This window comes from Bos taurus, chromosome 24 (genome assembly GCF_002263795.3).
Source record: "Bos taurus isolate L1 Dominette 01449 registration number 42190680 breed Hereford chromosome 24, ARS-UCD2.0, whole genome shotgun sequence".
Taxonomy (NCBI): Eukaryota; Metazoa; Chordata; class Mammalia; order Artiodactyla; family Bovidae; genus Bos; species Bos taurus.
In genome coordinates this window covers 20,528,977-20,556,346 of record NC_037351.1, presented here as the reverse complement: position 1 = coordinate 20,556,346, position 27,370 = coordinate 20,528,977, and the positions used below count along the sequence as shown (strand labels likewise).

The 27,370-nt window shown below is 44.8% G+C and overlaps 1 protein-coding gene across 10 annotated transcripts in view; it reads left to right on the top strand.

Annotated features, from left to right (window-relative positions):
* The window catches only part of FHOD3 (formin homology 2 domain containing 3), a 521,883-nt gene that overhangs the window by 301,835 nt on the left and 192,678 nt on the right, over nt 1-27,370 (top strand). For all 10 annotated transcript variants that reach the window (NM_001191215.1, XM_010818738.4, XM_005224047.4 and 7 more), the window contains 2 exons: nt 7,568-7,662; nt 26,581-26,692. In NM_001191215.1, coding sequence (NP_001178144.1) covers nt 7,568-7,662; nt 26,581-26,692 — 207 coding nt within the window. The remainder of the gene's footprint in view (nt 1-7,567; nt 7,663-26,580; nt 26,693-27,370) is intronic.

Here is a 27,370-nt window from a genome sequence, read left to right as displayed (position 1 = left end):
GCATAAAAACATTAACAAGATAGATCATGTCCAGGATCATAAAAATAACAAATTTAAAAGACTTGAAAACATCTGATACATTTTCTGACAATAATGAAATCAAACTAAATCAGTTATAGAAGGATAACAGGAATATCTCCAAATGTTTGGAAATTAACCAACAAACTTTTAAATAATCATATGTTGAAGAGAAATTTTCAAATAGAAAATAACTTGAACTAGATGAAAACAAAAATATAAATCGAAATTTGTGGGATGCAGTTGAAACAGTGCATGGAGGGAAATTTATAGCATTACATATTTCTATTAGAAAAAAAGAAAATAATCCATGATATAAACATTTTCCTTAAGAAACTAGAATGTAAAAGGAAAAATAAACCCAAGTAAGTAGAAGGAAAGAAATGATAAATATAAGGGTAAAAACTAATGAAACTGAAAACAGGAATAATAGAGCTGGACTTTTGAAAAGCTGGACTTTCCAGATGGCATTATTGTAAAGGACTTGCCTACTGGTGCAGGAGATGTAAGAGACGAAAGTTTGATCCCTGGGTTGGGAAGATTCCCTGGAGGAATGCATGGCAACCCACTCCAGTCTTCTTGCCTGGAGAATCTCATGGACAGAAGAACCTGGCAGGCCACAGTACACAGGGTTGCAGAGTCAGACTCAACTGAAATGACTTTAGCATGCACACATGCTGCTGCTGCTAAGTCGCTTCAGTCGTGTCCGACTCTGTGCGACCCCATAGATGGCAGCCTACAAGGCTCCCCCATCCCTGGGATTCTCCAGGTAAGAACACTGGAGTGGGTTGCCACTTCCTTCTCCAGTGCATGAAAGTGAAAAGTGAAAGTGAAGTCGCTCAGTCGTGTCTGACTCTTTGCAACCCCATGGACTGCAGCCCACCAGGCTCCTCCATCCATGGGATTTTCCAAGCAAGAGTACTGGAGTGGGCTGCCATCACCTTCTCAGGCACACATGCTAGGGAAGGCTAATTCTTTGAAAAGCAATAAGAACAAATAAGCAATAATGACAAAGAAAAAGAAGACACTCATTGCCAACACCCATAATGATACAGGGGATATCATGACAGACTCCACAGACATTAAATAACTAATAAGAGGATACTATGAACAGCTGTTAGTAAATAAAATTGATACTTAGATGAAATGAGCCAATTCCTTAAAAATCACAGACTACCAAAATTCACCCAAGATGAAATAGATAACCTGACTAGCCTTAGTACTGTAACGGTTATTGACTGTGACTGTTAAGGAAATCTGATTTGTAGTTAGCCGTCTTCTGAAAATGGATTCTCCAGGCTCAGACGGTTTCCTGGTAATTCTGCCAAACATTTGAAGACAAAATAAAACCAACTTTATGTAACCTTTTCCAGAAAACAGAAGAAGAGGAAATGCTTCCCAACTCATTTTATAAGACTGACATTACCATGATGCCAAACTGGGCAGAGACAGGATACTACAGACCCCTGTTTCATGAACAGAGATGCCAAAATCCTCAACAAAATATCAGCGAATCAAATTCAGCAGTATATAAAAAGAATACTGCGCCATGGCCAAGAGGGAATGCAAGGCTAGTTCAATATTTGAAATTCACTCTGTAACCCACTGCATTATCAGTCTGAAGAAAAACCATTTGATAATATCAGCTGATACAGAGAAAACATTTAACAAAATTCAGCATTGATTTATGATTAAAGAAAACTCTCAATTAACTAGACACTGGGAGGATCTTCTTTGCCTTGATAAAGGGCACTGTACAAAAACCTATAGTTAACATCATAATTAATGGTGAAAGACTACATTCTTTCTCTTTAATATTGAGAAAAAGCAGTTTTCCACTCCAACCACCACTATTGAATATTCATACTTAACCAGTGCAATAGGGCAAGGAGGAATAAAGGGAAGAGGGCTGAAGGGGATATAGATTGGGAAGGAAGAAATAAAATTGCTCTAGGTCACAGACATCATTATTATCTATGTAGAAAACCTCAGATAGTCTGCAGAAACATAATCCTTCAAATCCCTAGAATTAATAAGTTTAACAAAGTTACAGAATACAAAGTCAAAACAAAGTTATTTTTATTCTAATGCTGAATTTCCAATACTTTGGCCACTTGATGTGAAGAACTGACCCATTGGAAAATACCTTGATGCTGGGCAAGATTGAAGGCAGGAGGAGAAGGGGACGACAGAGGATGAGATGGTTGGATGGCATCACTGACTCAATGGACATGAGTTTGAGTAAGCTCCGGGAGTTGGTGATGGACAGGGAAGCCTGGTGTGCTGCAGTCCATGAGATTGTAGAGAGTTGGACGTGACTGAGTGGCTGAACTGAACTAATAATAAATAGTTAGGAATGCAGAAATTTAAAAAATATATCCAATAGCTCCCAGAAATGTGAAATACAAATTTAGCAAAAATCCATATACAGAATCTTTAGTTAAAAACTACAAAAAAGCAATGAAAATAGAGGTCTAAATGATGACATAATAGGATCATGGGATGCAAGATTGAATGTAGTAAAGATGTCATTCTTCCACAATTTATCTGTAGATTTAATGCATTTCCCATAATATTAGGTTGGTGCAAAAGTAATTGCAGGGTTTGCATTACTGAAGTTTGCTGTTTGATATTGGAATATATTCTGAATAAATGTGGTTATGTTATACATCATTTTAATGCACACTTCTCGCTTTATGGTTTTTTCCTAATGACTTATTACTTGCTGTTTGTTTTATATTTATTTTAGACTATGGAAATGATGTTAGGCAAAAAGCAAATTCAAGCGATTTTCTTGTTTGAGTTCAAAATGGGTCGTAAAGCAGGGAAGACAACTCACAACATCGATAATGCATTGGGCTTACCCGGTGACTCAGTGGTAAAGAATCTGCCTGTCAATACAGGAGATGCGGGACACTCGAGTTTGATCCCTGGGTCAGGAAGATCCCTTGGAGAAGGGAATGGCAACCCACTCCGTGATTCTTGCCTGGAGAATCCCATGGACAGAGGAGCCTGGCGGGCTACAGTCCATGAGGTCACAAAGAGTCAGACACAATTGAGAACTGAGCAGCAGCAGCAGCATCCTATCGAATAGTCAAAATGTAGTATTAGATCCATTGCATATCTGTGTGAAAAAAGAACATCCATCTAAATCACACAATTCCTATAAAAATTATGTCAAAATGGATCATATATCTAAATATTAATTTTTTTTTAAGAAAATAAACGAATTGTGACTTTGTTTGGGCAGAAGGCTCTCTGCACTTTGTGTCTTAAGAGTCTTTCATCGTGTGTGTCTGTCCAGTAGCTAATTGATGTGTGACCTCAGGGACATCCTTGATATGACTGACCCTTATTGATTGAGCACTCTGACAAAGACTGCTCTAACTCAGTCCCTACAACACCTCTGCAGAATAGGTACTATAGTCTTACTGTCTCACTTTTGAGATGAGGGAACAGAAGCACAGAAAGGTAATAAAAATTCCTCGAGAAAATCCCAAGAGCAGCGTAACAACAAATGGCCTGTTCTCTCTCTTCAGACCTGTGCTGTCATTAGGCACGACCACCACTCTGTTCTGACATTCTGATACTCCTCACCCTTCTTCAAAATGGAAATCGGTAATTTTTGTGACCCAGACCATCTACTTTTCCTTTCTTTTTCTTTTCCCTCTTGTGTGAGTTTTATTCACAGGCCCTCATCCAGGCCGGTGGTTTTTTTCTTTTGGAAGCTTAGTGTGATTTTTAACCCACCTAAATCTATTTAGCGCCATCTAGTGTCTGCATTGGGTTTTGCAGGAAGGAGCTCATTGGTTTTAGGGTGGGCTCTGGTGCAGGGAGATCTAGCTTGAAAGCTTTTGTGTCTGACAATATTCTGACAAACCAGCGTGATCAGAAACTTGAATTCCATTAGATGTGGACTTTCTGGTGACTTTCTTCCTCCAAAGTGGGAACTTAATAGAACCTTGAAGGGAAACAGATCATGGAGAGAAAACTTACAGAAATTCTCACTTTGACTCCCTTTCCGTAGTGATGCCCTGGTTTGCTGGGCTTTCTGCAATACCAGAGGCCCTGAGAAGTTAGTGGGGAGACTGTAGTTCCTGGCTTTTCAGCCTTGGGAAGCGGGAAGGGTCCCCCAAGGGATGCATCTTCCAGAGACTATAAACAGTCCTCATTGTCTCCCCCTGTGCCATTGATTTAGAAGATGCTAAAGTCTGTGTTAGTTGCTCAGTCATGTCCGAGTCTGAAACGCTATGGACTGTACCCCAACAGGCTCTTCTGTCCATGGAATTCTCCAGGCAAGAATAGAGGAGTGGGTAGCCTATCCTTTTTCCAGGGGATCTTCCTGAGGCAGATTCTTTACATCTGAGCCACCAGGGAAGCCTAGCATCTGAATTTGCTTCTTCAACAGTGGAACTCGAATGGGAAAAGGACAGTGATGCAAACTCCTCTTCCCCAGAGGTTTGCCAGTTTGTTTTGGAAGGGAGAGGAAGAAAGAAAAAGAAAAGGGAAAAAATGGGGCAGGAAGTGCTGAATTCTCAGAACTCTTCCATGAAGTGGGAGCTTGATTTTACTGAAGGAGGGAGGGGTATGCTGAGAGGGGTAGGCTAGTAAAAAAATTCTAAAAACCAGGAAAAGCACTTAACACTTTGCATTATACGGTTATTTAGTTCCTTCTTGTGTATCTGTTTGCTTTCCCATTAGAGAAGTAATAGGTACTTCTAATGAAAAACAAGGAAAACAAAAAAGTAGAAGAAAATATATCCAAAAAACATATATCCTGTCATAATGCTTAATATATCATGGGGTTTCCTTTCCTTCAATGCTTGAGGATCTTAGTATTTTATTGAATTATATAATGTTTCTCATTTTCTACTTTTAAACTATTTTTATCAGAAACAGCTCACAAGTTAGGACATAGCTTTGGTAAACTACTCTGTATGCAGCGTTCTAGTGGATTTTATATATGTGGATGTGTGGATTTTAGTTGATGCTTTGATGTTATACATGACACTTTGGTGCATATCTTTGCTTCATCCTTTTTCCTCCCTTAGGGTTATTCTCTTAGGATAGATTGCTGAAATCACATTGGCTGAGCAGGAGCTTTGAGAGGACTTTCAGGCTCTGAGTAGAGACATAGGGAAGCCACCTGTCCTGGCTGGACTTGGACTTAGCCACTTGGTAGTGATGGAGCTTGGGAGCCCTTTTCAGAGCCTTAGTTTTTCCTCTGTCAGATGAAGGTAATAATACCTCCTATACAGCCTGGCTCTCATATTAATAACATATATACATCCCTGCCCCCCTCAGATCTTGGGACACGGTAGACACTAAATGGTAACTATTGAAACTATTTTTAAAACAATTACAGCACTAAATAGACATATTGCAGGACTTGTACAGTTTGCCCTGATGCCAGGAATGTGTGAAGTTAATTATTTAACCTCTGCAGCAGTTGATGACTAATCATTTCTTTCAAAAATGTCTTTGATAATTTAAGTAAGAATGCTACCTCACTACTGTTTTATTTTGCATTTTTATTACAGTAAGAATGAACAACTTTACTATTGTAAACTAGTTTGTCTTCCCTCTTGTCATTGTTCAGTCACTAAGTCGTGTCCAACTCTTTGCAACCCCGTGGACTGCAGCACGCCCTGCTTCCCTGTCCTTCACCATGTCCCAGAGTTTTCTCAAACTCATGTCCATTGAGTCGGTGATGCCATTCAACCATCTCATCCTCTGTCACCTCCTTCTCCTTTTGCCCTCAATTTTTCCTAGCATCAGGGTCTTTTCCGTGAGTTGGCTCTTCACATCAGGTGGCCAAAGTATTGGAGCATCAACTTCAGCATCAGTCCTTCCAATGAATTTTTAGGATTGACTGGTTTGATTTTGGCTTTTTTATATTGGTGTTGAGTATTTTCTTATCAACTTATAAAATAAATCATTTAAACCTTTATCATATTTGCTCTCATGTGTCCATTTATCTAGCATTATGTTTTTATATCAAAGTTTGATTTTCTTTGTGTATTATGTACTTTTTCTCATCAGGATAAGAATGTGGTTGTAATTGTGATCTCCTCATTATAAATTTTGTAGATGAATTTTTTTTGGCCTGTAATATTTCTTGCAAATAATGACAGTTTTATGTATTAATTTCTAACCATCCTATCTTTCATTATTATTATTCATGTCTTGTTATGTTTGCCTGAAACTCTCTAGCAAGGTATTAAATAATCATAGGATTAGTGGGCATCATTTTAAAATCACTTCTGATTTTAACAGGAGTATCTCTAATGTTTTGCCACCAAATAGGATATGAATCCGGTATTTCCAAAAATATACTGCTTATTGTGTCAAGAATATGTTCAATTAATTGCTTAAAAATTTGAGTTTTTACATATACAAGAACATACTTTTCCTCAGAATGATTATGTGATTTTGTTATTTATTAGATAAAATAATAATAAATTTTCTGACATAACACATATATTTGTATGCTTAGAATTAGTGTATACTCACATGTCGTGTTTTATTTACTGTTTTCAATCAACACTATTTCATCTGAACTGCTTCCTACAACCTGCATATAAAGTTGTGTGTGTGTTAAGCATAAAAGAAAGAATATAGGAAAAATATATCAACATGTTAAGAATAATTCTAAATTATGAGATTATGAATTATTTTCATTTCACACCTCTTACTTTAAGTTTTCTAAAATGAGATATTCTACTATTACCAGGAAAAAAGTGTTGCCAAAAGTGTCAATGCCATGCCAATTAATTATGTCTTAAATAAGATTTAGGAGGTCAGATGTGATTCAATGAAGCCTATTTAGAGTATATAACCTTTGTTTATTGATTTTCTAGACATCAAATTATTTTGAAACTAAGGGAACTGAAAAAATGGAGTTAGTATTTGTTTAAAAAGTGTAATAATATTTTTTATGGATAATGACAATATGTGGTGACTGTATTCTCCTTAACTAAGAATTTATTTGGTATTGACAAATGTTTTCATGATATCTTGACATTTTAAAACCCCAAAATCCTTAGAAAGGATTACAAATAATACTTAAATACATATTTATCTCCTATCTAAGGATTCAAATAAACTTAGGATGGTTCCATAGCATCTGGGACAAGCCTGACCATAGGCTGGGGCACTGGACAGGTTGCTTTGAGAACCTCTCTCCGTAACCAGAGGCCACGACCCAGACACCGTCTCATCCATATCTGTGTCCTGTCTGGGACTTCACACAGATATAGAAACTGAAAACATGCATTTATACATCAAGGCACAGAGAAGCAACAGTCACTGGATTTGGTGCCTTAATTGCATCTTCCAGATGCCAGGAATAGCCTTTGTTTCTTGTGTAGTGGTCCACACTTTCTGCGGTGAGATTTCGCTAATTTCAGAGCTCAGGAATCAAACCAGAAGATCAAATCTTCAGATTTGATCATTAACATACAGTGTACTTAAAGTGTGAGAATCTCACTTGACATTATGATCACTGGAGATGTTATTTACTTGCTTCTTTCTCTCTTCTCCTCTTTAGCTTTGGGCCAGATTATGTTGTACGTGGATGGGATGAATGGAGTAATAAACCACAATGAAACCATTCAGTGGCTGTATACTCTCATTGGGTCAAAGGTAAGAGATTATGGTTGAACGTTTTATTTGGTTTGTATGTCATACACCTCTCTTTTTGTTGTGCTCTCTGGGATGGTTTTATAAAAAGAAGTCCTTATTTAGCTCCATGCCAGCCCTGTCAGAACACAAACAAGGACTATGATTTTATAGATTAAAAAAAAATATCCAAATTGCAAAGAACTTAATTTTTTATGCATTTTAGTTATTTTCTTTTAAGCTTTTTTTTTAAGTTTTTGGCTGCCCGTGCAGCATATGGGGTCTTAGTTCCCCAACCAGGGATAGAACCTGGCAGTGGAAGGGTCTTAACCACTGAAATAGCCCGGAAGCCCCTTCTCTTAATTGTTAATCAAATACTTTTGGCACCTTTGGTTTTTAACATTTAATTAAAACATTAGGCAATGGATAGAGCATTAATCTTGCCAGTGGTAAAGCCAATGTGTGCGTGCTCAGTCGTGTCTTGACTCTTTTTGACCTCATAGACTATAGCCCGCCAGGCTCCTCTGTTCATGGAATTTTCCAGGCATGAAGACTGGAGTGGGTTGACATTCATCTTACCTGCTGTATTTCATGTTTAATATGGTTAGTTACTTAAGTATATGTATGCTGTATATATGTATATGCATATTCCTGTATGTATAGATGAAAGAATCTGAGACTGCCTTTCAATTCTGCCGTCAATTATAAAAGTGACCAATGTTGACTCACAATTTACCCAGGCGCCATGGTAAGTGCTTTTCAGGCATTATTGCGTTTAATACACACGAGGCTACTCTAAGGTAAATAACGTCCCCATTTTGTAGTTGAGGAACTCGTGCTTGGTTATGAAGATCTCTCTAGTTTCCCCCACAGATCTTGGCCTGTGTCTGTCTGGCAGTGCCTTGGCTGTGAGTCCCCGCTTCCTGGGGCCACGGCCCCAGGGAGGAAGATCCGCCGTGACACTCGAGGGGTGCTGGAAGCTGAGGGAGCCTCTAGCGTCGCCCTCTCTAGATTCTCAGGTGGGGCCATGACGAACCTGGCTGGAGGCAGACTTGGAGGAAGTCAGAAGGGATCCCATCTTGAGCAGAAGCCAGTGAATCCAGGCTGGACTGTGGTCAGCCTGTGGCGTGAGGCATCATGGTGGACATCATGGTGATGAGAGTAGGCAGCAAGGTCAAGTGGGGAAGACGTCGGGGCGTGGGTGGGGAATTTCAACCTGACTTAGACATGTTGCAGAGTCTGCACAGCTTCCTGGGGGTCCCTGCAGAACCTGTGGTCACCCCAGGCTTCCCCATCCCTATGTTCCCTGCCACCCTCACTGTGGCGAGCCTGCTGAGGCCGGTGGGCACCAGCCCTGGGCTCTCGGCAGAGTCACAGTCCTTGGTGTGTGATACCCACTGGGTCCCAGGCCCTTGGTTGACCCTCAAATCTCTGCTCACTTTTCCTTTTCCAGTATTATTTTTAATAGAATCTCCTCTCCCACTTTATAATAGAAGCAGTTATGGTTTTTCTTAGAAGACTGAAAATCTTTTCTTCTCCTTCTCTTTTTTCTTCCTCCCCCTCTTCTCTTTAAACACCTGGCTCCATTTTCTTTGGAAAATGGATGTGCCTTTATTTACAAAGTGCTTTAGGTGACCTTACAAGCTGAGTGGCATGGCGGGCCTACTGGGTTGATTTCGCAGGGTGAGGGAAGATATGTATCTCATATCCTGCTTCAGTGTTGTCTGATTTTTTCTCCCTTCTGCTGAGTCTCCTTAACCTTCATGCTCATTTGGAAGCTGCTCCTTCCCCTGGGCTCTCTGCATGGTCTCGAGGACCCCAAAAGCTAGGGAGATGGGAGATTTTGCAATGAAAGCTCACTTTATTATGGTCATAATAAAATGCCAACAACCAACCCTATTTAGAAACAGGAATAAAACCTAGCAGCAACGCTTGTTACAGGAAAACTGACCACCTTTTAGCTCATAACCAGGAAGGAGTAGAGGAAGGGTAAGATCCTGGTGGGGGGAGTGTGAGGGGAAAAAAGGACAAGAAAGGCATGGAGAAGAAGAGAGAAGGGGAAAAGGATGAGAGGAGAGACCAGGACCAGGAAGAAAAAGAGAGGAGAAAAAGGAAATGGCTCCTAATGGAAATGGCTCTGTCTGCTCAGTAGACGGGAGGAAGGCTCACAGCCTTCAGTGTTGCAGCAGCATCCTGTCGACTTTTCTTAGGCATCATTCTGCAAGGAAAATAAACACTGGGAAAGGAATATATGGGACATCTTTATTGATTTCCAAATAACATGGGGAAATCATGAAATTCAAAGCCCCCAGGAATGAGATGTTTCCCCTCTCCTTTCCCTGTGCAGCATACATGGTGTTTGGGACCCTGGGCATCTCTCTCAGGCAGGGCATTTGCCTCCCCCACCCAGGCACTCGGAGCATCGGCAGTGATAGATCACTGCTGGATCCTTCTTCCATCTTTCATTTTCCCTACAATGGTCTCTAGCTCCTGTGTTCAATACCAGACCAGGCACTATGTGGAGAAGAAAATAGAGCCAAGACTCAGCCTAAGCCTTGGGGCTGTTGGTGTTGTTGGAAAGGGGACGGTGGGTATTGCTCAGAGCCTGTGTCTACTCTGTGATGTCACAGGAAGGTCTCAGCTGACCCTGCAAGGAGTGCTCAGTTTCAGACGACTGGCTGAAAGTCAACAGGGGCAGCAGCCCCCAAGTGCAGGTCTAATGAGATCACTTCTTTACAAAACCAGTATGGTAGCGTCAACACTCCCCCTCACCCCCATGCCTGGAGAATGAGATCTCTGCCAAGAACAGGTGAACCAACATCAAATCCTTAAGTTTTGAGAGAGAAGCCTCAGCCTCTCCTTTAACATACGGTTTGGGTGGTATGGCCACAGAGGTTTTCCTGATTCAAATTAAATTAAGAAATAAGGAAAGCCAGGGGTCCTAGGTTTTTCTTTTGACTAAGATTTCTCAGAACCTGAAGAACAGGAACCCTGAGGTCCTGTTGTTTGTGCCTTAAACAGGCACAGAGTTGATGTTGGAATCCTGGGTTAGAGAAACCTTGCCATCCTGTTCTCATAATTCTTCATTTTCCTTCCATGAAAGGCAACAAGATGTGTCTGCCAGCGGGCCGTTATGCAATATTTGCAGGTATTTGAGTCTCATAACCAGAGGAGGAAACGATCCATTTGCAGCCAAATAATTACGTTTTAAAAGAAAGAAAAAGTGTTTTCAATAATATGTTTCATTCTGTTTACAAAAATCCATCTTTAAACTTCCCAGTCAGAAGCAGATGCTAACCTCATGACTTTTCACAAATATGGATTTTTTTCCCTCTTCATATATCTGGAAGTCTCATTAACTGGGGTAAGGTGATTCAGCTTGTACAGTATAACCTTTCGTTATTATCATACAGAGAATCTGTTTTTCTTTATCTGTATGGATCGCCTTCTGGCCATGGGGGAGGCCCCAGTAGCCCATAACCTCCTTGTAGGTTTCATGACCTCCTGATATTGTCATGAAACCTGCCCTTTCTATGTTGCTGTCACTGCATTTTTCTGTCAGCCCATTGCAGCTCATTCTTCCAGCTGTGTCCCAAATTGCTGGTCATAGATCTCCAGACTTACTTTGTGCTGTGTGGGGATGGCCCTGCATCCTGACTGCCACGTGGCACAGCTGCTAAACCTGAGTCAAGGGGAGCTCTGGCCACAAGGCCCTTGTCTCACACACACACACACGTTCTTATACACCTTAGAGAGCCACGCTCCCCACTCCCACAACAAATACACACACACACACACACACACACACACACACACATTCTTATACACCTTAGAGAGCCATGCTCCCCACTCCCACAACAAATACACACACACATACACACAAACACACATATACGCACACACTGGGGACGCTGCTCAAAGTTTCTTGTTAGGACAGTAAGATGGTGAGAAGTAACACTGGGTGTGTAAGATGGAGGTGGTGGGAGAAGAAATTGACAGGGATAGGGAGCTAGGGACCTAGCATGCTATCAAAGCCCTGAGGTAGTGAGACCTGGCTAAGAATTGCAGCAGAAACTGATGAAACTCTGGAGACATTTTGTAGAATAGCTTCCTAGGACTGGGTTTCTGCATGTAGAAAAACAGCATGAAGAATCAAAGCGAGGGTCATAGTTTTGAACCTGGGCAGCTAGGACTATGGCATTGCCTCCAGCAGAAGTAGGCGTGGTGGTGGTGGTGCTTAGTCGCTCAGTCATGTCTGACTGTGACCCCATGGACTGTAGCCTGCCAGGCTTCTCTGTCTATGGGATTTTCCTGGTAGGAATACTAGAGTGGATTTCCATTTTCTCCTCCAGGGGATCTTCCTGACCCAGGGATTGAACCTGAGTCTCCGTGTTGCAGGTGAATTCTTAACCATTGAGCAACAGGGCATTCCCCAAGCAGGAAGAGAAAATTCGGCAGTTGGGATTCAGTAGCTGGAAAGCTCTGACATACTGAGTAAGATGAAGGCCGTGTCCCTTAGGAGAGCTAAACAGGTGTATCCATGGTGCCAGGAAGTGCTGGCTGGTTGTAAAGTAGAGGAGGTTTCGTGAACCCTTTGATCATGGTCATTGGCATGTCACTGCCAGTGTGATCTGCTCAGATGACCCACAGGTGGGTGAGATCTAAAGTGCTTTTTCATTTTTAATTTTTTTGGTTAATTGTTTTGAGATAATTGTATGTTCACATATAATTGTTAGAAATAATACCTAGAGATCCTGTGTAATCTTTACCCAGCTTTCTCCAAAGATAACATCCTGCAATACTGTACTACAGCATCGCAAATCAGGCAGTTGAGGGTTTGGTACAGTCAAGAGACAGAACGTGTCCATCACCAACAGGAGCCCGAATATCACTTGCCTCCTATTCCCACCCAAACCTAAATCTCTGGCAACCATTAACCTGTTCTTCATTTCTATACTTTGGTGGTTTCAATAAGGTTATATGGAAGGTAGGGGCCACAGCATGTAACCTTTTGGAGTTAGCTTTTTTTCACTCAGCATAATTATCTGGAGACTCACTGAAGTGCTTTTTGAGTAATGTAATATCAAGTAGAATTCTAGCCTTGGAGAGATGGCAAAATCTTGTTCAAGATGTTCCTGACATTCACCAGCCACACTCCCGATACTTCAGCAGAGCAAGTGCCATTTCCCTCAAACTGCCTTTACTGGACACTGGAACTGTGGGAAAGCCTTACTTGTGGGGACCCACCTCTACCTTTCTGTCATTAACCAAATGCTTTGCACTGCTTTCTAGAATAACACACACTCACTTCCCCATGGAAATACTCTTAAAGTGTTTAAAGACAGATACTATGCCATCTTGACTCATTGGAAAAGACCCTGATGCTGGGAAAGATTGAAAGCAGGAGGAGAAGGGGACGACAGAGGGTGAAATGGTGGGATGGCATCACCAACTCAATGGACATGAGTTTGAGTGAACTCTGGGAGTTGGTGATGGACAGGGAGGCCTGGCATGCTGCAGTCCATGGGGTTGCAAAGAGTCAGACACGACTGAGTGACTAAACTGAACTGATTATGCCATCCTGTCCAAGTTAAATTTGATGGTCTCCACAGACAGTCCTTGGGGATGTAGTTTGTAGTTCCTCATTGTGTGGGGTAGCAGTTTCTCTGTCCATCCAGTGCAAAGGATCTTACTTTGGTAAGATCCCAGAATACAGTGTCCCCCTTCTATAAATCCCATCTCTGCATTCAGCGGCAGCCCTGGGTGCTAGCTCCAATCAAACTAATAATTCACTAAACCTCCTAGGTTTTGTTTTGTTTTTCACTTATTTACATTTGCCAATTTCTTCCATTCTGCATCTCTGTGATTGTTTAACACCTAAATGTGGAGCTTTGATTTTTTTCCCATTAATTTCAGGCTAGAGTTCCAACCTCAAGATCATATTCACTCAGGAAAGGAAAGCTTTAGGCTTTAAATGCTTTTTACTTCCAGCATTTCCATTTGATTCTTATAGTTTCCCTTTGCTGAAATTTATCATCTGTTCATGCATGGTGTATACCTTTTCCATTAGTCTTTAACATTTTAATCATTGTGAATTTTATAGTTCCAATATTGAGCCAAATCTATTGATGGCTTTGTTTCTTGTTAGAAAGGGTAGGGAATTGGGACTTTTTTATACATCTTGTGATTTTTTTGTTGAAAGCTTGGTATGTATGGGATAGTATAGGCTAACGTAGGTAGTATTTATGCCTATAAATGGGCACATCTCTAATACTAAGCTATTAGAGTAGAGAGGTTTTCAGTTTTCTCTCAAGGGGAGCAGGGCTTGGGTTTTGCTGTTGCTGTATTATCTTCCTTTACCACCCGTTTCCAAGTTCTTTTAAGTAATTGTGCTTGAGATGAGAACTGGCTTGCTAGAGAGTTTTTCTCAATGTTGCCTTTTCACTGTGAGCTTTAAACATTTTCTACACATCTGAGTCTCAGAGGGAGGTCAATCTCCATGCTCCTGCCTCTCTCCAAGTGGAACCTGCTGTGGCCTGGTGCTTCCAGAACTGAACTTTCTCTATTGCCTTTGTTTCCCACATTGGTCTTCAGCAAGGTCATATGCCTCTTATTAATTACACAGTCATTAAATGTTAGGTTTTTGAAATACTACAATAATACAGGAAAATAGTGTAGGAAAATTAGAAGGAAATGTACAAAGTTTAAAATCCTTATGTAATAGCACTTCAGGTGATTTTCACTTTATTTTTGTATTTCTGAAGTTTGGTATAAAGAGAATATATTACTCTTAGAATCATAAAAAAATCAGTAAAAATTTTAAAAGGTTATTTTTTAATATCAAGATTTCATACTACACCAATAAACTGGGTTTGAGGTGGGACTGTCTCAGTGGTCCTGTCCCTCCCTCAGTGGTAGGAGAACTCTAAAAGGTCTCTCCTGAGGGATGTGTTCTTGCCCCTGTCCCAGCAACACAAAGTCTTATTCTTTTCCCTTCTACTACACTACCTGTGCTTCTGGGGCAACAAGATTTGCTATCCTGCCCTGCAGCTTACGGCTTTTGTGTCATAGAGGAGAAGACTCGGGATGTGGTTTCCTGCCTGTCCAGGTAGTCTGTGGCTGCTCCCTTCCTCCTATGGGTTGTTTGCTGTTCTTGACCCTAGAGTGCAGGCTCAGGAGCTGTGGTATCTGGGCTCAGTTGCTTCATGGCATGTGGAATCTTCCCAGACCAGGGATCAAACCAGTGTCGCCTACATTGGCAGGCAGATTCTTAACCTCTTGACCAACCAAATTCCATGTTTTAATACAGGTTCAATTTGGGGCTTCCCCAATAGCTCAGTTGGTAAAGAATCCACTGCAATGCAGGAGACACTGGTTTGATTCCTGGGTCGGGAATATCTACTGGAGAAGGGATAGGCTACCCATTCCAGTATTCTTAGACTTCCCTTGTGGCTCAGCTGGTAAAGAATCTGCCTGCAATGTGGGAGACCTGGATTTGATCCCTAGGTTGGGAACATCCTCTGGAGAAGGGAAAGGCTACCCAGTCCAGTATTCTGGCCTGGAGAATTCCATGAACTGTGTAGTCCGTGGGGTCGCAAAGAGTCGGACACGACTGAATGACTTTCACTCACTCAGTCAAGTAATATTTGTGTCAGAGATATTATGGATACAAAGAGCCACTCTCCCCTTTATGGGTATTGCTCTTCTACTGGTTATTCGGCTCCATACACCCAGAAATCCCTGGAGGAGGAAATAGCAACTCACTCCAGCATCCTTGCCTGGAGAATCTCATGGACTGGAGTGCCTGGCATTCTACAGTCTATGGGGTCAGAAAGAGTCGGACACGACTGAGCAACTGAGCACGTAGGCACACACCCAGAAAACTAATTCTCACTGATTTGATCTCTTGGATACCCCCATAATCTAAGTGGAAGAAAAAGAAAAAAAAAGGAAATTTTACTAGTCATTGTTTGGGGGGAATTTACTAGTAGTTGACACCAGAGGTTGGAGTCACACCTTAAAGGAACCAGCACACTGAGGGGACCCCAAGATCCAGAATGGGTCCCCAGCCACAGGGCTGGAACAGCATTTTTTTTTGTCATTCCACTCTGAGATGATTAGCTTCAGGGAGCTGATTTGTGGTAGGAACCACAACTCTCCAAAGGCTTATTGATAAACCAGAACTGCAGCTTACAAATTTACATAGTCAAGATCCCTTATGAATGTAAATGGGAGGAAACAGGAATGAAGTGGGACTCTGAACCTTCTTCCCTTTGGGGGCATGTGGCCAAGCACTTGCAGCTGTGTTCCCTCTTCTGGGAAATGGGTGGCTCTAATATGGAAGAACATCTGGAATGATGTAAAAGCTTCACTGTGGCCGATGTGCTGTTCCTTGGACAGAGATGTTCTAGGAGAGTTGGGTGAACAGGACGACTGAAAAAAGCATAAGCTTCCAGGAGCCCGCTGGACAGAGATGTTCTAGGAGAGTTGGGTGAACAGGACGACTGAAAAAAGCATAAGCTTCCAGGAGCCCGCTGGGAGCAGCCCTACCAGCTCAGGTCATCCTTTGCCAGCACTGCTGACCCCATCCCTGCAGCCTCTCTCTACCTGCCAGTACTCATCTGCCAGCCCTTCTCCGTCCATTTTAGGAGATGACAGCTGACCAGCACACTCGGGCTAACAGCACTTTCACATTCCTGAGCTTGGCAGTTGTTCATTGTCATGTTTCCAGGGCTGGTTATTTACATAAGAAAGTTATTCAGCTTTGATCAGTCACCTCAGACATGCAGATGACACCACCCTTATGGCAGAAGTGAAGAGGAACTCAATAGCGTCTTGATGAAAGTGAAAGAGGACAGTGAAAAACTTGGCTTAAAGCTCAACATTCAGAAAACTAAGATCGTGGCATCCAGTCCCATCACTTCATGGGAAATAGATGGAGAAACAGTGGAAACAGTGTCAGACTTTATTTTTGGGGGGCTGCAAAATCACTGCGGATAGTGATTGCAACCATGAAATTAGAAGATGCTTACTCCTTGGAAGGAAAGTTATGACCAACCTAGATAGCATATTAAAAAGCAGAGACATTACTTTGTCAACAAAGGTCCGTCTAGTCAAGGCTATGGTTTTTCCAGTGGTCATGTATGGATGTGAGAGTTGGACTATAAAGAAAGCTGAGCACCAAAGAATTGATGCTTTTGAACTGTGGTGCTGGAGAAGACTCTTGAGAGTCCCTTGGACTGCAAGGAGATCCAACCAGTCCATCCTAAAGGAGATCAGTCCTGGGTGTTCATTGGAAGGACTGATGCTAAAGCTGAAACTCCAATACTTTGGCCGCCTGATGCGAAGAGCTGACTCATTTGAAAAGACCCTGATGCTGGGAGGGATTGGGGGCAGGAAGAAAGGGGACGACAGAAGATGAGATGGCTGGATGGCATCACCGACTCGATGGACATGAGTTTGGGTGAACTCCGGGAGTTGGTGATGGACAGGGAGTCCTGGCGTGCTGCGATTCGTGGGGTCACAAACAGGCGGACATGACTGAGCGACTGAACTGGGCTGAACTGAACTGATTACTCAGAGAAGAATACCCACTCCAGTACTCTTGCCTGGAAGGTCCCACGAATGGAGGAGCCTGGTGGCTACAGTGCATGGGGTCGCAAAGAGTAGGACACAACTGAGCGACTTCCCTTTCACTTTTCACTTTCCTGCATTGGAGAAGGAAATGGCAACCCACTAACCCACTCCAATGTTCTTGCCTGGAGAATCCCAAGGACAGAGGAGCCTGGTGGGCTGCTGTCTATGGGGTCGCACAGAGTTGGACACGACTAAAGTGACTTAGCAGCAGCAGCAGCAGAAGAGAAGAATATGTGTCCCATTTGCCTGTGGCTTATGTTTTTGCACCAGAGGGAAAGCTGGGGTACCCTATAGTATGGTAGAAATCAGATTAGCCTTGGTTTTCTTTGACTTCCTCTAGAAGTTAGCTGTGTGACCAGTCACAGAGTCTTCTGAACCAGGAGGTTTTGTATCTGAAGCTGGGGATAAGCACCACTCTGGTTGATTTCCCCCCTTCATTTTGAAGGTACTGTGGCAGTGTTCCCTGTGGCAGTGTTCCCTAAGGCAGTGTTTTAGTGCACGGTTTTGGTAGTGCTTTCGGTTCAGTTCAGTCACTCAGTCGTGTCCGACTCTCTGTGACCCCATGAATCGCAGCACGCCAGGCCTCCCTGTCCATCACCAACTCCCAGAGTCCACCCAAACCCATGTCCATTTAGTTGGTGATGCCATCCAGCCATCTCATCCTCTGTCGTCCCCTTCTCCTCCTGCCCTCAATCCCTCCCAACATCAGGGTTTTTTCAAATGAGTTAGCTCTTCGCATCAGGTGGCCAAAGTATTGAGTTTCAGCTTCAAAATCAGTCCTACCAATGAATACCCAAGACTGATCTCCTTTAGGATGGACTGGTTGGATCTCCTTGCAGTCCAAGGGACTCTCAAGAGTCTTCTCCAACACCACAGTTCAAAAGCATCAATTCTTTGGTGCTCAGCTTTCTTTATAGTCCAACTCTCACATCCATACATGACCACTGGAAAAACCATAGCCTTGACTAGACGGACCTTTGTTGGCAAAGTAATATCTCTGCTTTTTAATATGCTATCTAGGTTGGTCATAACTTTCCTTCCAAGGAGTAAGTGTCTTTTAATTTCATGGCTGCAATCACCATCTGCAGTGATTTTGGAACCCCAAAAAATAAAGTCAGCCACTGTTTCCACTGTTTCTCCATCTATTTTCCATGAAGTGATGGGACTGGATGCCATGATCTTAGTTTTCTGAATGTTGAGCTTTAAGCCAAGTTTTTCACTGTCCTCTTTCACTTTCATCAAGAGGCTTTTTAGTTCCTCTTCACTTTCTACCATAAGGGTGGCATCATCTGCGTATCTGAGGTTATTGATATTGGGTGAAGTGCTTAGATAACAACAATGGATTTATGTTACCTGTTATCAGCTAACTCTTCATAGTTACACTGAGAAATGTATCCCAAAAGAAATTTAGCAAGTGGATGTTTTTTGGTCTTATTCACTTTTAGACATTATTCTTTACAGAAACCTCCAGGTAAGCCCCAGTACTTTATCTCAATAGAAGAACATGTCCTTTTACAGCATTATTTACTATTTTGACATTTATTTGAATTATTTTTGAATTTTTGTTTTTGTTGTTCAGTTGCTACATTGTGTCCACCTCTTTGCAACCCCACGGACTGTAGCATGCCAGGCTCCTCTGTCCTCCACTGTCTCCTGGAGCTTGCTCAAACTCATGTCCTTTGAGTTGGTGATGCCATCCAACCACCTCGACCTCTGCTGGTGCCTCCTGCTTTTGCTTTCCATCCTTCCCAGTATCAGGGTCTTTATTTTTGAATAGTCTTCTGTATTTGACATTCTGCAAGATTTTCTGACAGCAAGTAAGTAAAAGTTTGAGGGGTTCCCAGCCCCACAATTGGCTACTCCATTAATCACCAAGATGGTTCCCTTTCTGCAAATTGCATTGGATCATACATGGGTTGGCCATTAGGCCCTGAAGCCACAGCACATGGGTTTGATGTGAGTGGCTTCCTGTCCTGGCAGGTGTGCCAGCTTTGGGGTCTACACCTCTCCCCCACAGACACCTGAAAGCCTTGGCTCAGAAGTTTGGACTCAGGGAGAGTATTTTGGCCTATACTTTATTTCTGATAAGATCAACCTCATTCTTATGATGACAGCACAAAAGGGGAGAGATTTGAACCCCAAGATGTCTGAGGGCCCATTCTGAGCTTTTTGCTTAGAAATTCTGAGCTTGAGTATATGTCTTTGGAATAAAGCATTTAAGAGAAGTTTGATAAATATCTTAAGTCACTTGAATTTTGTTGTTGTTCTTGTTAAAATATTCAGTATAGTCTTAGTTCTGGTTAGCTTGTAAACAGTGTGGCAAAGCTTTGAGGATCAAGTTACCCTCCAATTTCTAATTCAGTTTTAATAACCAGCATCCACTTCTATAACATGCTTTTTTTAGGGGAAAATGAAACAGATAGAATGAAGCATGTCTTTCAAACCCCCTTTATAATTTAAATCCTGAGGTTTGGAAATTGTTTTCTTTCTATGGTTGCTGAATTTTTAAAAGAGTAGGAATTTGGAGACTTGGGGGAATACTTTGATTTCTACTTCATAAGCAACGTATTTGACCTGCTAAGTGAAGTTCTTGGTCTTCTCTAAGTACCATAAAACGTGAAGGGAGTTCCAGTTTGCTTTTTTATTTGTTTATTTCAGATTGTGCTGGGTCTTTGTTGCTGTGCGGGCTTTTCTCTATGCGACGAGCTGGGGTACTCTCCAGTTGCGGTGCACCCGCTTCTCGCTGCGGTGGCTTCGTTGTCGCACAGCATGGGCTCTGGGGTGCTCAGGTTCGTTAGTTGTGGCTCCCGGCTGTAGAGCGCAGGCTCAGTAGTGTGGCACACGGGCTCAGTTGCCCCCAGGCATGTGAGATCTTCCCAGATTAGGGATCGAGCCTTTGTCTCCTGGATTCACAGGCAGTTTCTTTACCACTGAGCCAGGAGGGAAGCCCTCTAGTTTGCTTTTAAGAGCAGAATTATTGAGGAACTGCCTCTTACTCCTTTTCCATAACAACTGGTGGTTACAGTTTATCTAAACCCTAGATAGCCAGGTTCTGTACAGGCTGACTCCATGCCCTCCTTGTGGGCTGAAAATTAAACAACAGCAACAACAAAACCAGCCAAGCCCTATGGACACCATCGTCCTACTCAGTCCCCGCCTCCCTGACGTGGAGGTGACACTGGAGTCCCAGGTTGTCCGTGGGACCTCCCTGGTCTTCCGAAGCCCCACGGCCTCCACTTTATGCTGTGTAGGAACAGAGAGGAACAGCTGCTGCAGAGAGTAAGGCTCACACTGATGATAAGAAGCACAGTTCACCGCTGACTACATGTTCCTGTCCTTGTGTGAAAGGCTTGTCTCAGATTCCTGTTATATACTGTGATTTACCTGCATATTTAAAGCAACATAAAACATAATTTATTATGATGGACGGGAGAAGGCAATGGCACCCCACTCCAGTACTGTTGCCTGGAAAATCCCATGGATGGAGGAGCCTGGTAGGCTGCAGTCCACGGGGTCGCTAAGAGTCAGACACGACTGGGCGACTTCACTTTCACTTTCCACTTTCATGCATTGGAGAAGGAAATGGCAACCCACTCCAGTGTTCTTGCCTGGAGAATCCCATGGACGGAGAAGCCTGGTAGGCTGCAGTCCATGGCATCGCACAGAGTCGGACACGACTGAAGCGACTTAGCAGCAGCAGCAGCAGCATTATGATGGACAGCGCTAAAATAGAGTAGCAGTTTTTCCTAGGATGTAATTATAGTTGATCCTTGAATTATGCAGACGTTAGAGACCCAGACCCTTCCAGGAGTTGAAAAATGGTGTATAGATTAAAGTCAGCTCTCCATATCTGCGGTTATTCCATGTCCGCAGTGCTGTACCCGTGGTTCTGCACCCAGGGATTCAGCCAGCCGCGGATCATGTGGTACCATAGTATTTACCTTTGAAAAAGAAAAATACTTCCTATGAGTGGATCCGCACAGTTCAAACCCATGTTATTCAATGGTTGACTGTATATAAAAGTAGGTAATGTGTAGCCCAAAGGCTGAATGTAGACCCTCCCCTCCATGTGGTTCCTCCAAACCCTAAAATAAGTGGGCTTATTTGTGTAAGCGGGAACCTGAAGGCTGTCACACCGCTCTTCGGGTCCCTGGAAGCCTAGAAGGCCGGCTACATCAGCTCTGAGCCTCTCCTCCCCAGTGTAGGGGCCTGGCTCTGGGACGTTGCTCTCTGTCCTCAGTAGCCGGACTCTGATGGCCCCTGGCACAGGTAACGCTCTCAGCCATGTTGTGTGGAGGTGTTCTGAGTCCTGTCTCCAAAGCAGGTTGACTGTCTTCTTAAAGGCTGGGCTACAGCTTCCTGACCCTCCTGCCACCCAGGGACCTTCAGTGGGTACTGAGCATCTGGAAGGCACTCAGGATGTTGAAAGAAGAATCAGAGCATCTTGGAATTGGGAAGGACCTTAGATGGCCTGGCCGGCTCACCCCCATCCAGGTTCTGAATTCCTTCTGCAGTAGCCTTAGCAAGGGCCACCCAGACCTTCTGATATGGGGAATCTATGCCCGAAGCATCTGACTGGTCTCAGAACCACTGCTTCTGAGACTGACTCCGTGTTGTCCTGGTTACTGTTTTGTGACCAGTTGCTTTATCTTCCCAAGTGCTTCATGCTCCATAAGAATGAGAATCAGTTCTTACTGACTGCCCTCAGTGTTAGACAGATAGGCAGAGTTTTTAGCCTGTAAGTCATTTGTGATGAAACCGCCCCTTAGAACATGAAGGAGCACCAGGCGGAGATGAAATGGCATTGGAGGGTCACTGCCACAGCCCTTTGAGAAGCCTCCAGTGTCTGAGCCTTGCAGTGCTGTGTGCTCCAGTGTCTGAGCCTTGCAGTGCTGTGTGCACTGGCATCCATGCGTGTGTCCCCGCCCCTCATTCGTGGTCCTTGCTCCCGCTGCCACGGTGGGCCTGCCTCTCCCGGTCCATCACTGGCCTCTCGTTTACCTCCTCTCAGCAGGTCAGGAAGCTCGGTGGCCACTCCTGCTAGAATGTGTCTTAGATAAGCACAGCGGATTTTTAAGAGCTCTGAGATGATGAGCAGTGTGTTTCGACTTGGAGGAATGGCTGTGCGGCCTCCACTGTGACTGTGCCAAGGTTTTGGAGGGTTTTGATAGCATTCCAGATACTTGAGGGCATCAAATTGCGTGAATTCTGGAAAAATGAGCATTTGGTGTAGAAATCTTTTGAAGTCAGGAATTCTTATTCCTTTCAAGTCTGTACAGCAATGCTAATGAGGTATTTCAGAAGAGAAGCTGTGCTGGTTGTATTTTGATGATTAGTTGGGACATGCTAGCAATTAGTACTATTCATTTCCATTAAATTAATGTGTCAATGCTCTCTTTTTTCTGAAGTAGTTTAACTATATAATATGTTTGTGATTAATTTTACATAGTAAGGCTTCCAAACACACATAAACATCAACTTAGACCGAGTAGAAGCCAAATTCATAGAAGCGTAAGATCATGACTCAGAAGAGTTTAAGGGTTTTTTAAAAATAAAGTTACAGGGGCAAAAGATCTCTAAGCAGAGCCTTCATAGCAAAGGAGAAGATGACGTGAACAGGCATGTTGAGACTAATAAGGAAAGAAGACTTCCCGAGAAAACAGTGGTTTCTTACTTAGAGAACCTTGTAAGGGAGAGTGGGTCCTTGAGTACCCTGTCAGCCAAGGCCCCGTGACCACAGAGATGCCCGGGAGGCAGCCCAGCTGAGACCAGCTGATGGGGCCGTGGGCTGGGCAGCAGCCAGGTTCTTTCCCATGAAGACACCGAGGAGGCTTAAACCACATAATAACAGTCCACCCACCAATGAGGGCGCCAAGCCTGGGCTTGCTGGGTTGTTTTATTTACTTGAAGACATTTTTTCTGCTCTACATGTACCGAGATAGCACCGTTCATTGTGCCATGCCTTCCTCTCCTACCCCCACCTTGTAGTTGCGGAGAAAAATACTCTGGAATTTAGTCTATTCCCAGTTAGGGAGAACAGAGAATGTGGGACATGGCTGACAAAAGGTGAACGTGCTCTAGAGAGTTCAGAGCCCTCGCCAGAACTCAGGTCCCATTTTGATAAGGACGTCGCAGGGCGGACGGACAGAAGCCCAAGGCACTGCTTGTCCTCTGCACTTGGTGCGGGGGGCCCGGCCGTGCCGAGGGCTGGGGTGGAGTGGGGGGTCAGAGCGGGCCGAGGAGACTGGCTCCACACACATTAGGGGTTGGGTTTGCAGGCCAAGCCTTGGTAAAGAGGGCACTCCGGCCTGCCCATGTGCAGTACTGACCCAGCAGCCCCTTGGAGGGAGATGCGGTTTCTGGTGTGTCAGAAAAATCAGCATCTCCACCACCAGGTGGCCTCTGCTCTGGGGCTTCCCTGGTGGCTCAGCTGGTAAAGACTCCACCTGCCATGCAGGAGACCCTGGTTCAATTGCTGGGTCAGGAAGATCCCTGGGGAAGGGACCGGCCGCTCTAAACAGGTGTGGCTCGTGTATCAGATGAGTGACGTGTATGTAGCAGTTACGGGTCATGATAAAGGACGTGAAGAAAACAGGGTGACGTGAGTGACCAAGGGGCTCCTTTAGGTGACATCATCAGAAAGGTTATTTCCCACGAGGGGAAATCTCTCAGACCTGGAAGATAAGGAAAGGCCAGTCCTGTGGTGACTGGTGAGGGAATAGCCAATGAGAAAACTCTTGAGTCAGGCACAAGCTTTAGTATGTGAAAAACACACGGTCATGTGACTAAAGAGAGGTGGCTGATGGGAGCACCCTGGGCAGAAGGGGAGTGACGGGGATGAGGACGGAGAGCTTGGTAGCGACATAAAGCTCGCAGGGGTAGACGCCACCCTGAATGTGATGCAGAGCCAGTGGAGGGTTGAGAGGGCCAGGGTCCCTCTGGCTGAAGTTTAGAGAAAGGGCTTCAAGGTGACAAGCCCAGCAATACTGAGGAGGCTCTCGTGGTGGTCTCGGGTGGACAGGGAGAGGGAGCTGTGGGCAGAGTCAGATAGCTGCCGACAGCCCTGATGGACGGAGTCGTTGTGAAATTGGGAGGGAGGAGGGCAGTGTGGCTCCCATTTGCAGTGAGTGAATGGTGGGGCCTTGTCCCGAGGTGTGGACTTGTGGAAGGGACACGCTGGAAGTGGTGGTGGGACAGAATGAGCACAAGTACAGATCGAGAGAATTCTCTATGGGCTACATTGAACTTGAGGGCCCATAAGAGTGGCGAGGTCAGGTGCCAGGTCTGAAGAGCACTGAGTCATAAGTGGGATTTACAGTTAAGGGCCTGGATGAACTCACCTGGACAGAGTGTGTGGCAAGGGAGCAGGGGTGGGGAGTGAACTCTGAGGCCTCCCCACACCTGGAGGTTGAGCTGCTTAGAAGGAGCCAGCTAGAGTAGCCCCCCAGGTAGGAGACGGTGGTCAGCCATGTCATGAGGAAATTGTTTCTGGAGGGAGCAGTTGATTGTCACGGGCTGCTGAGAGTTGAGCTAAAATGAGCCTAGAAGAGTAACCACTGGACACCATGGAAAGTCAAAGAGTTAGTTACTCAGTCGTGTCTGACTCTTTGTGACCCCATGAACTGTATAGCCTATCAGGCTCCACTGTCCATGGAATTCTCCAGCAAGAATACTGGAGTGGGTTGCCATTTCCTTCTCCAGGGGATCTTCCTGGCCCAGGGATCGAACCCAGGTTTCCTGCATTGCAGGCAGATTCTTTAGTGTCTGAGCCACCAGGGATGCCTGGACAACATGGAGGCCATCAGCAAGCTTGACAAGAGTAGTTTAATCTGCGCCGTGGAGATAGGAGCTCTGTCAGATGGGTTGAGGAGTCTATGGGAAATGGAGAAGGGGAATCAGGGAGTATGGCAACTCTTTTGAGCAATTTTCTTTTAAGGGGAGCTGGATACCATGGCTCTGGCTGGAGAGAGCTATGGAATCGAGGAAAAGCCAGCTGGTTTACTAGGGGAGATGACAGAGGACAGGGGTTGACGGGGAGAGGTGGGGTCACGAGTTTGGAGAAATGACTTGGGATGGGTGATGGTTTCACCCTGTCCCCCTGGCATGTGCAGGGCTCCACATCCCACCCTAAAGTCCACACCTGGCTCTAATATATTGATGTGAGGAGATGCCTGCAGGAGTCCCTGGGCCTTTCTCGGCGGCAGACCTGGTGGAGTGCCTGGAGCCGGTTTTCCGCAGCCACGGGGGTGGGAGAACAAATGTAGACTGATTGGTTGCTTCTTGGGAGATTCGTTCATTCCACACGCAAACACTGTTGAGGCCACTCTGACCCAGGTGTGGTTCCGACCCTGCAGACCCCATGCACAGCAGCCCCTCTCCCCAGGAGAGCTCTTTCTGCCCGTGGGGTTGGGGCGGAGGCAGAGGGGCACTGTCCAGCCACCTGCTGGGGGCCCCCTCAAGGAGCAGCCCTGAGGCAGGTGCGCTGTTTCCTAGAAGGGGGATTTGAACCTGTTTCCAGGAGGAAGGTGGTGTGTGATTTCTTTGAGAAGGAGGAAATGGGGTGCAGGAAAGGAGACATGAGTCAAGGTTGCAGCAACAAAGCCTGTGGGAAGGGGTGGGGGGCTGAGCGGGAAGCCCCAGGCTGCCACAGCCCACCTCCAACTCCACCCCACCCCACCCTACCGCCCAAACCCCACCCCCAGCAGCTGAGTGACTTAGGGTTCAGTGTCAGCTGCATTTCTCCAGGTAAGTGACCTTCAGTCTGCATGAAGAGGGGCCCTGGGCTGGGTGTGGCTCCTCACGAGTGCAGTCCTCTGGGCCCAGGACTGTGGGGGTGAGGCCCCAGATGGCCTTCCCTGTGCAGTTTTAAGAACCCGGACTTGGTTCAAGCGTCCTGTCACAGCGTCAGACAAGTCATTTAGCTTGCCATGCCTGCTTCTTCATCAGAAAACAAATGAGACTTGATTGCGGTACATCACAGTGATCTAGTCTGGTTAAAACAAAGTTACCGACCCAGCAACTGCCACCTCCTGTGTTGACAGAACTTGTGTGAGCCCGGGGGCCAAAGGCCTTGGGTTCAAATTCTGGTTCCTTTTCTAGCTGTGGTATCTTGAGTCAGGGACTCGGCCTCAGTTTACTTATCTGTGCAATGGGGGTAATACTGACACCTGCCTTCTGAGGTGTCTGGTGAAGGAATCTGCGTAACTGCTGAGAAGAGCATCTGGGTGCCAGCTGCTGTCAGGACAAAGGCTGCAGACGTCCCTGCTGTGTGTGCAGCTGCACGACGGTTGTGTCTTGTCTCCACAGTTCCGCCTGGTGGTGAAGACAGCCCTGAAGCTGCTGCTGGTCTTTGTGGAATACTCGGAGTCCAATGCACCTCTCCTGATTCAGGCCATCTCTGCCGTGGACACAAAAAGGGGTGAGTGGTCCCTGCTTACTATGTCATCCAAGTAAAAGTGTCTCATGGAAGATTTCCACTTTTTATTTCCATGTTCAAGGCAGAATTGAAAAGGAACAGAATTCCCTTTGTGTGGACTTCTGACATCAGGAAACAGATGTTTCAGGATGCATATGTATGAAGATTAGGTGAAGGAGGGAACAGGGAAAGAAAAGCACCCCTAACTGACCCAGGACAGGTCAGACTCCAGCTTATCCTTATGCTCCATCTTCAGCCACCACAACTGAATGCACAGAACCAGCTTGTTCTCTTTTCCCATCCTGTTGGAGTCACTTTGGCTCCTTTGTCTCTTTCCCTTCCTCCCACCTGCTTTATTGGCTTTCACCCCACAATGTTCCTTAAACATCTTCCCTCCCTTGCATCCTCTTCACCATCTGTCACTGGGCATCCTTTACTTCCCTGAAATGCTACCCGCCTCTCTGCTATTGGAGGCTTCTTCTAAAGCACAAATATGGTCACGTCGTTTTCCGTCTGAAACCTGCCGGTGGCTCCCCAGTGCCCGGTTAGGGCCGACCCTTCACGTCCCATCCCTGTTTACCCACCACCCCCACCTCCCACCCAGCCTGCGCCAGGCCCGCCCTGCCTTGGGTCAGATGAGCATACTCTTTCAAAGCCCCATGTGCCCCTCATCTCTGCTGT